Source organism: Podarcis melisellensis (assembly GCF_964234715.1).
Source record: "Podarcis melisellensis genome assembly, chromosome: 2".
In the NCBI taxonomy this organism is placed as follows: Eukaryota; Metazoa; Chordata; class Lepidosauria; order Squamata; family Lacertidae; genus Podarcis; species Podarcis melisellensis.
The window spans coordinates 28,776,389-28,786,988 of NC_138529.1; the positions used below are offsets into that span (position 1 = coordinate 28,776,389).

The window sequence follows — 10,600 nt, forward strand, 5'->3', positions numbered from 1 at the left end:
AGTCAAGACGTTGTTGTCCTTTGTGGAATCCTACCTTACACTGCTTCCCCTGATCTCTGCTGTCACCTCTCCTTATGTATTTCTCAGCAGTTATCTGGTCTATGGCACACTTTTCCTGCATTTGAGTAATGTGTGTGTGTGTGTTTCAACATTGTTCTGTTAATATGTTCTTCCAAGACCACCTCTGTGCACCTTTTCCCTAACGGAAGTAGTCTGTAGTGCCTTCCTTCCACTGGAATGCCTTTCCTGTGTGCATTTTTTCTTATTTGTATATTATTTGCCTTTCTTTGGTCTCATCATGTAATAGACTGGGGTTGAGGAGGACTAAGCCACTTCTACTTCCTGCAACTTTGTGTGTATTCCCTGCCTTCAGACAACAGGTAGTGCCATAAACCATGTGATGGACCTTCATCCCAGATATATGACCTTCAGCTAAGGATGTTTCTATCCCATTGGGTGATGGAATGAAACTGGAAATTATTTACAGAAATAATATGCCTTTAAACTTTACTAAGGTGGAATCTACACACCTTAACCACTGTGAAAATGCTTTTTTTTTTAAAGAAGTTTTGAAAAATATATATTGAATTTGCCATAGCTCACCATCTCCACCTAGTGTCACATTTGTATCTTGCACTTTACAACACAGTTAAAACATTTTATTTTTATTTATACACAAAAGTGTGATTGCTGCAGGCTCATCCCTTTGTTTCTTACTCTTCAGATATAAACCTTTTCCAGAAATCTTGTTCAGCATTAATCATCACATGTGATAAGAATTCATACTTTTAGGTAGTGTGTCCCACAGATCAACAGCCTATATCAGTCTTTCCCTTCAGGCTTGCCTGTAATTAGTAACAACTTGTTTATAACAAACAAACAAACATTCACCATTAAATATTGTAAAACAGCATAGCACTGTACAACAGCAAATAATAAAACTGCAGCAAGTAAGGGGGGGAGATGAAGAATTATAGAACAAAAGAAAAAGAAATCAGGTACTGGTTTATACTGTACAGCTTGGATCTAGATGTCCAGTCAGTGGAAGTAATTAATTGGATGCTCCTACTGAAGGAAGTGATGGAGGTGTTGTTTTTGTCGTGATGGAGGTGTTGTTTTTGCCCCTGCAAGCCCCTGTGTCACTTGCACCAGGAGAGCCTCTGGAAGAACATGGGATGTGCCATGCGATGTGCAAGGGGAAAGGAAGAAGTGGCAAAGGTCACCACCCCCACTTCTTCCAGCAAGAACCTCTCATAGATTGCAGACCATTTCACAAACAGGAAAAGTCCTTCTGTTCACAGAAGGGCAACTCCAAATTCAATCTACGGTAATCACTCCTGTGGTCCACTGAAAACAGGTTTTGCAACAGAGGCCTCAGTGTGCCTCATACTGGGAACAGCTGCACTGCTGACCTGTTCTGAAAAAGCAGATGACTCCAATCTGATCATATAATCAAGCCAAGTTACAAATGGCAGAGGAGGCCAACAGGAAAAAGGAAAAGTGGTTTGTAAAACTCATTCACTGGATAACCCATTCTATATTTTATCAAATCCTAATTTGTCTATACTGAGAATTCAACCCACCCATATTTTCAAAACTGGTAAAATATGCTCCCTCCACAGCAACTTGTCAGAGAAGAAAAACCAGTATATCCCATCACTCAGAAGCAGATTCCACAGAAAGGGTTCCATAGCACTATCACATTTAGTTCAATGGGGCCTACTCCCAAGTAAGTGTACAAAGGACTGAAACAATAGTCATGTTAATATACAATATTCTGGAAGGAAAAACTTAGGATAAGAAGGCACACAGAGGACCTAATACTCACCACTTTGTCAGTCAAACTTTGATCCTTTCCTGGGCTCTTCGTTGGCACATTTCTTTCAGCTGCAGAATCAAAGGCAGCAGGGTTTCCTTCTGAGCTTTCTCCAGCATTACTACCCTCTTCATAGTTTATTCCAGAGGTAGCACTTTGGTCCTAGAAATTAAATACAAGATTTTTACACAAATATTTGTATTTTGGCAATTTGTTTCATCATGCATTGAGGGGAGAAATTCAAATTTATCATGACAAAAAACAGGGAACTGGGTAACTATGGTTTGAAAGCAATCCCTTTAAACCAAGATTGCAAACCACAGATTGATCCTGCTTGACAATTGCATCTAGGATGGATTGCTTGAACCAGTATGCTGGTTCTGATCATTATCATTTACAGTGTTTGTACCCAGCTCTTTAAAAAGGATCCCAGAGTGGCTTACGTAAAATCAAAACAAGCCACTTCCTACCCACAGGCTTACATTCTAATAAACAAACAAAAATACAACACACAAGGAGGAAAGGAAAATAAAACTGAAAAACTCAGCCCCTAATGTCTAGACAGCTGTTCCTATCTCTCCCACTGAGGCAGACTGAGGAAATGGCTGCCCCCAGATGACAGTTGAGAGAGAGGAGCCCTGATGGAGCTAGCCTGTCATTGCAGAGCCAATGAAACCACTAAGGAAGACAGGCAGTGATTTAAACACGCACATACCAGAATATTTATTACTACCAACCTTTTTCAAAAATCAGATGTATTATTGATCACAACAGAACACTGACCTAAGCTGCAATCCTATAGCCACTCACCTAGGAGCAAGCAAGCCTCACTGAACTCAGTTGGACTTGTTTCTGAATACAGTAGACCTGCATAGGATTGCACTGTTACTGTAGGAATTGGAAGGCGATGTCAGAGTTTACACGGTTTATATTTCAGTGACACCTGAAAGCCTTCCAAACCCCACACAGCCAGTCAAATTAATATGACTTTTCTAGACAGTATTACATTCAGTCGAATTTGGCTTCCCTTCCGCTTCAGAACTGCCTCACACCCTAAGACATGGATTGGGGGTTTAATTAATTAATTAATGGGACTTCTGTGACGGCACTTTTCCCCCTGGCGCTGTTGGGCCTGCCCTCACTTAAATGTAATGCACCCACCTCACAGAACACCACTTCCTCGAAATCCCACAAACTACCTCAGATTATCTTGTGGGGGGCATGTGTGAGGGAAAACTTAATAATTTGGAGTCTCAGGCAGGATTAGATTAAACAAACAATAAAGATTTTATTTAATAAAGGAAGTTTATGACACGAGGATACTTCAGATTATAATGTTATTTCACTTCACTGCTTTCTCAGATGTTGCACAGCTGTTGCCGCTTAATACTTTGATTCTTAAACAAGGTGGTACTTCCTGTCAGTTACACACCCCTTAGATAGCCCTACTCCTGAGGTACTCCAAGTAACAGACCCAAGGGATCACTGGGTTGGGAGTCTTCTCTTTCTAGAAGAATCTCTCTCCTCCTGACTGGAATGAGACCTAAGTAGACGGTTTCTCTACAACTTCTACTTCTCCTGGCTCAGCCTCAGCCTCCCAGTTATTTCCTGGCCTAATTACTCTTACGGGACACCACACATTGCCCTTCACACTAAGCTCAGAGACTCCTTTCTCTAGCTTGTGATATATTCCTCAGAGTGGATGTTTCTACCCAGAACCAACTCTCTCTCCTCTCTCTCCCAACCACAATCCTAACCTACTCAAACTGTGTCTCCAAATCCTCTCCTTTTCAACTCCCCCTCCTGGAACCCCAGCCAATCATAGGCTGCCGTTTGTTAACCATTTGCTGGCAGGGAAAAAGAAAAAGAAAACTCTTGGTGAACCAACCTGCCCAGCAAAAACAAACTTTTCTGTCACAACTCCCAGCACCCCAAAATCCAACAACATTTGGAGGACCACAGGTTCTCCACTTCTGATTACTTTGGATTAATTTGGTTCACTAAGACAATAGCCAAAGGAAGGTTAGAAGGCAAAATAATGAATATAGTCATACCTCATGTTACGTTTGCTTCAGGTTGTGCGTTTTCAGGTTGCGTCCCGCGGCGACCCGGAAGTAATTGAACAGGTTACTTCCGGGTTTTGCCGCTTGCACATGCACAGATGCGCAAAATGATGTCATGCGCATGTGCAGAAGAAGCAAATCACGACCCACACACGTACGGACGCGGGTTGCATTCTTTTCAGTTGTGAACGGGCCTCCGGAACGGATCCCATTCACAACCAGAGGTACCACTGTATAATCAAACATGGGCTACAGTCCATTTTAGGACCAACTCTGTAGCAGTGATGCCACTATTGCATCTCTTCAGTGCTGTCTAGAGGAGTTTGTTTTGAGTGGTGAAGGTCTGTCCTATGACTTTGGGTGGGTTATATATGGATGCGAGGATGTGATTGCACTAATTTACCTGAAGCTCTCCCACCGTGTGTTCAAAAACAGTTAACAGGGTATCAGTTGGAACTGCTTTGCAGGGGTAAAGCAAGTGGGCATAAGGTTTATATGGACCTAGTTGTTCCTCAAAAGCAGGGCACAAAAAGTGATGTTCAAAGACTCTTGTTGCACCCCATAGTCACGAGCCTATGACAGTAGTTTTCAACCAGTGTGCTGCGACACCCTGGGGTGCCTTGAATGATAGTTGGGATGCCACGGGAAACACTAGTCTCTGTTCATCTTTCCTTTCTTCCCTCCCTCCTCTGACGCCCTCGTGTCTCTGCTTCCTAAAGGCTTGCACAGCTGCTTGTTGCAGCAGCCCTGGCTACAAGCTTCCCAGACAAATTGTGCCTCTGGAGCTGGCCAGGGGGTGCTGGTTGCCAGGAACTCAGAGACCAGGGGTGGCTGCGGCGGCTGCCTGGAGGACTCCCAAGGGGAAGGGAGAGGAGAGGCGGCTTAGGGAACACTCCACAAAGGTGTTTGAAAAAGGACAAGAGGCTGCCAGCCTGGCAGGCAAGGGGTGACATAACTGGGCTCCTGAGCCCTACAGGGGTGCCGCAGAAAGAATGTAGTTGATCAAGGGAGCAATGGACTCAAAAAGGTTGAAAACCTCTGGCCTATGAGGTGCCATTTTGTCCCTCATGATTTTTAACTTCTACATGAAACTACAGCATAAGATTATCCAGAGTTTCAGCTGAAATATCAGCACAATGCTCATATGCTAATTTTCATCAGATTGTAAGGAGGAAGTGAAAACCCTCAATCGAGGTCTGGGGGGGATGAGAAAACAAGGAAAATAATCAAGCAGAATCAGCATCACTGAATTCAATGGAGCTTACTCACAGGTAAACTATGCATGATGTTATGTAGTGAGTTGAATAGGATCCAAACTACAGCAGTCTGATTGGTCCTAGAACAATGCAGCAGTATGATTGGTTGGCAGGAGCCACCCAATCCAGCTCCAGATAGAAGTGAATCCACAACCTGATTGGCCTAGAGGGGAATTCCGGAATTAGCCAATCATGTGCAGCCCATTATGTAAATAATGTATATAAAGCAGATACTTTGAGAGGACATTCATTCATTCCTCCTCACCACTATGAGCTGAATAAAGAGCATGAAATCCACTCTTGACTCTGAGTATATTTCACTGGCGACGAAGGTGGGATCCCGCTGAGCGGACTGCCACACACAGCACCGCAGCACCGCCACCTGCCGCACCGCTGCCTCGCCCTGTGTATCCAGGCTTCAGCTCCGGGACCCAAGGAACTCAGAATGGCAACCGACAGCAGCTTCTTGCCGTTCAACCCAGAGATTGCTGTTATGCCACTTAATTGATCAGGGATATGAACCCAGGCCTCCCTGGTCAAATTCTAACAGTGTTACAACCCAGCAAAATATGTTTAACAGCCCCAAGATATCAGTCATCAGTAAGAGGCGTGTCTATCATTGTCGATTTTTAGAGCTAGAAGCAGTGCTTTTTTCTTTTAAAAATGTTTAGGGGTACTCTCAAGAAAATCACCATTTCATAGTTCAAATTGGGAAAAGTAAATACAGTATATGGATGAAAGTACAAAGATTTACAAAATGTTTAGGGGTATGCATACCCCTGCTTCCCCCCAAGAAAAAAACACTGGATAGAAGGGACCTTAGAAGTCATTCAGTCCAACCACTTGTTCAGTACAGGACTCTCAACTACAGCATCTCTGGCAATACAACCTCTGTTTACATTCCTTCAGCAAAATGGAGCAATTCCCTTGCATCAGGGAATAAGAAACATTGCAAAAAAAACACACGATATACAATCTGTATTGAAATATACTCACTTCCTTCTTGAGGTGTAGGGCCTCAGTCTTAAGGTGCTTTACCAGAGCGCCTTCTGGCTTCCCCTGTTCTTCCTCAGTGGGTTGCTGCTCATCAACAGAGAATTCCACGGGAGTGGGGCTTTCTGCCCTTTGTTCAACCCCAAGGTCCATCTCCAGCACGAAAGTCAATTTTGCATCTCAATTTTCTGCAAATAAAACAAGCATTCCCTGTAATATTATCTAATGGAAATCCATAGTTTATTAAAGCTCCCAGTTAATGGAGGAATCCTTTGGAGGTCAATCAGCCAAAGGCCAGTTGAAGAAGAACGTTTTCACCTGGCGCCTAAATGTGTATAATGAAGGCATTAGTTCAACCTCCCTGGAAAGAGAGTTCCACAAACAAAGAGCCACTGAAGAAAAGGCCCGTTCGCGTGTTGCCACCCTCTGCACCTCACCTCTGTGGAGAAGGCACACAAATAAGGACCTCAGATGATAATCACAGGGTCCAGGTAGGTTCATAAGGAGAGGGGCGGTCCTTGAGGTATTGCAGTCCTGAGCTGTTTAAGGCTTTATAGGTCAAACCCAGCACTTTGGGGGTTTTTAAAAAATAATTTTTATTGAATGATTTTATGTTACAAAAAACAATAGAGCCATACTACCACTAAATATAATTACATACATCAATATTTAGTTTGTTATTTGTTATTTACCGTCTTATTTCCTCCCAAACACTCCATACAAAAACACACATATGTGCAGACAGATAAAAGGGGGGGAATATTTACTTTCATTATTATCATTTTGTGTGCGGGTGAGGGTGTGTGGGTGTCAAACCCAAAACTTTGAATTGGACCTGAAAACTAATTGGCAGCCAGTGCAGTCAGGCCAGGATTGGAGTAATATGCTCAAAACGTTGTGCCCCAATGGTTGCCAAATTCCGCACTAGCTTAAGTTTCCAAACCATCTTCAGAGGCAGCCCTACATATAACATGTTGCAGTAATCTAACCTAAATGTTACCAGAGCATAAACAGTAGTTAGGCTAGCCCTGTCCGGATAGAGTGCAGCTGAGCCACCAGCCAAAGCTGATAGGAGGCACTCAGTGCCACTGAGGTGACAGCAATGGATCAAGTGACAGCAATGGATCCAGAAGTATATTCAAGATGCATACCTGCTCCTTCAGAGGGCATGTAACCCCATCAAGAGCAGGCAACCGCCCATCCAAACAGTATAGGGAACCACCCACTAACAGTGCCTCTGTCTTACCTGGGTTGAACTTCAGTTTCTGGGCTCTCATTCAGACAATTACCAAGGCAAGTCAATGGTCCAGCACATCCATTGCCTCTCCACCTCACCTGCAGATGTAAAGGGGAAGCAGAGCTGTGTCATCAGCATATTGCTGACAATGTACTCCAAAACTCTGGATATCCCACTCATTTTAAACAGGATGGGGGATAAAATCAAGCCCTGAGGAACCCACATTGAAGGAACCTCCATGGGGCTGAAGAATACTCCCTAAGCAAAACCCTCTGGAAACATCCATCCAAGTAGGACAAGAACCACTGCAATGTGGTACCATCCACCCCCAACTGAGATGACTGTTCTAGAAGGATATCATGATCGATGGTATCAAAAGCCACTGAGAGGTCAAGGAGACACATTCCCCCTGCCTCTCTCTCCACACAGGCCATTGTACGGGGCAATGAATGCAGTTTCTGTGCAAAAAACCCAGCCTAATCCACAATTGAAATGGATCTAGAAAATCAGTTTCCTCCAAAAGTACCTGGATCTGGTCCACAATTTATCTTCCCACTCCCCTATACCGTACTTTTCCGTCTATAAGACGCCCCTATGTATAAGAGCCCCCCTATTTTGAGGGACTCAGTTTTAAGAAAATGAGGGGAGATGGCCCAAGGCTGTTGGGCTTCTCCCCCCACGCAGCTGTGGGCAGGAAACCCTCCCTAGATCATTTCCCACTCGCTGCAGCATCGGGGGAAGTTGCGTTCCCGCCAACCGGCTGGCTGGCGGGCGCACCGCTTCTCCCCCCCCTCCCAATGCCACTACCCATGCATTGGACAACCCCAGTTTTTGGACACAATTTTTAGTCAAAAAACCTTGTCTAATACCCGGAAAAATACGGTACTTTTTGGGCGTCTAACACAGTTTTTTTAAGCACTACCTATGTCTGCCCTAAAAGGGGAATAAAAATGCAAGGGAAGATGCAAGCATGCAGTGAGAGAGATGGAACTTGGAATATACAGTGGTACCTTGGGTTAAGAACTTAATTTGTTCCGGAGGTCCCTTCTTAACCTGAAACTGTTCTTAACCTGAAGCACCACTTTAGCTAATGGGGCCTCCCGCTGCCGCCGCACCGCTGCTGCGTGATTTCTGTTCTCATCCTGAAGCAAAATTCTTAACGCGAGGTACTATTTCTGGGTTAGCAGAGTCTGTAACCTGAAGAGTCTGTAACCTGAAGCATATGTAACCCGAGGTACCACTGTATGCATGTGAGGTGGACAAAGCCAGAAATAAATTATTATCTTAACCTCCTTCACACAGTACAACCATGAGTACCTCCTTTCCCTCCCCCAAAGTACCATTTTGTTAAAAGGTGTTTAGGCTGGAAGAATATATGCATTACCTAGAAATAAGCCCTACCAATTCACTTCTGAGTAAACATGCCTAGGATTGCACCAGAAGTCTCTTTTAGTTCTTTTCCTTTAGGCTCCTTTGCATGCAAATAGTCCCCCTGGTTGATTAAAAATGAAAGGAAAATGTCATAATACAGGTAAGATCCTGTGGTTCAGATTTGAACAGCAACAGTGCAGAGTCAGAAGTACTGTACTGTATTCACAAATAAACCAAAGACTGGAAATGAGGGTAGTCGTCTGGGAGGAGGGAAAATGGGGGGGGGGGGAATTAAGGATGACATGTTTTTGGATAATACGTTTTGTTTAAATCTTTAATAAAAAATTATAAAAAAGAAGTACTGTAGTGTAGTAAATAAAGCTTTCTGGATGACCAAAAAGAAAAAGAAAGGAAAGGAAAATGTGCCTCCTTGTGGCTAGGCAAGAATATTGTATTTGACCATCTGCTGCTCCCTTGGGCTTGCTTGACCACAAGATGGTGCGCAAGAGCCTGGATCAGTGAGGCACACTAAAAGACTTCTGGGCTCAAGTGACTGGAACAGATCCTATAGTCAGGATAGCACAGGATTCATTTGATTATTGAATGTAGCCTGTAAGACTGCAAAGGCCATAGTTTAAACTATCACCTGAGTTGCACAGATCAAGAATGGTGACTGCCCAAAAAAACTCAGAGACACCTTAGTCCATGCTTAAAAATCCTATGAGACAAGTCTAGTGCTGGGGTTTGATCCAGGTGTTCCCCCCAACAGGACTATGACAGAGGAGCATTTTCTATCTGATCCCTAATTACAGCAGTTAGTGCAGGCACTTTGTAAACACAATTAAGAAAAGAAGAGCAAAGGTTAAGAAATAACAATATGGAAATTAATTAAATGTAAGATGTAATTGAAAGAAAACTTGGTATAAATACGGTAAGAATATAAGAGCACTTAGACAAAAGATGGAAGGTAAGACATAATTTGTGCAGAAGTAGCAAACAGTTAAAGAACCAGAAGGGGAATTTGAGGGAAGTCAGGGGGGAGGTCTGTTTTACTGTATTTTATTTTCATTTACATGTTAAATGTGTTGAATATCAAACTGTAAAATTCAATAAAATTTATTACAAAAAAGAGAACTATTTCAACCCCTAGACCCAAGACCTACATACTGTACTTACTCACTGAGCTCATCCATGAAGTACTGTATCTTTCCCGTTTAAGGCGGAAAGTAGCCTAGCTAAACTCATCGTCCACAGTACTGTAACATACAAAGGAGCTATTTGAATTCTGGAGACTCAGGAAAACTAAAGCCACCACTACCCAAGCCCAACTACCTGTCCCGTAAGTAAGCGGCATTGCAAAGCCCGCCATCTCCCCTCTGCTTGGAGGAGCCTTTGCTGGTGTTGTCCTCCCCGTCTCCACAAAAAGGGCCCCAAAACAAAGCCAAGCTCCATAGCAAGAGCCCGCAAAAAGTTTGGCGCGATGAAGAACAAGAGCCACCCTCGACCCCACCCAAAAGACCACCGTCGTAACCGAGGAGTAGCAATCGTCGTTAGACGCTGAGAAACGAATTTCCTCCAGCGACAAATCTCCCGCCCTTGGTACGCTACCCACCTCTGGAAAAAGTGGGTGCCCTTCACAGCTCGGCAGGACGACCGCTTCCCCCAAGCCTGCTCTGCTTTGACTGAAACGCCTCAGGCAGAAGCAGAATATAAGGCGTGCCATGCTCGTATCCAGGACTTGGTTTCGCTTTTGTTGCCTCAAGGCACCTGCTCTTTCCTGTCAGGCCATCAAGACATAGCCTGTGGGAAGAAACTCAAATTTCCCTGTCCTTCGACGAACTTTCTCTTTCCATCGCTTCCTTTG

At 43.9% G+C, this 10,600-nt stretch overlaps 1 protein-coding gene across 1 annotated transcript; it reads right to left on the bottom strand.

The window, feature by feature from the left end:
• Nucleotides 1-695: 695 nt before the first annotated feature.
• LOC309362725 (uncharacterized protein) lies at nt 696-10,600 on the bottom strand. Its single transcript, XM_081898447.1, has 5 exons — nt 10,349-10,600; nt 7,375-7,463; nt 6,132-6,316; nt 1,829-1,978; nt 696-845 (listed from the first exon to the last, which is right to left on the bottom strand). Exons 3-5 carry the CDS (start codon nt 6,279-6,281, stop codon nt 810-812), a joined length of 336 nt encoding a protein of 111 aa, XP_081754573.1. The 5' UTR covers nt 6,282-6,316; nt 7,375-7,463; nt 10,349-10,600; the 3' UTR covers nt 696-809.

What these genes read in the sequence shown, in the direction of transcription:
- LOC309362725 (XM_081898447.1), bottom strand. Translation starts at nt 6,281, where the DNA reads ATGGACCTTGGGGTTGAACAAAGGGCAGAAAGCCCCACTCCCGTGGAA. An exon ending in CCCTACACCTCAAGAAGGAA is followed by an intron (nt 1,979 to 6,131) that starts GTGAGTATATTT and finishes TTTAATTTCTAG; the next exon opens with GACCAAAGTGCTACCTCTGG. An exon ending in AAAGTTTGACTGACAAAGTG is followed by an intron (nt 846 to 1,828) that starts GTGAGTATTAGG and finishes TACTAATTACAG; the next exon opens with GCAAGCCTGAAGGGAAAGAC.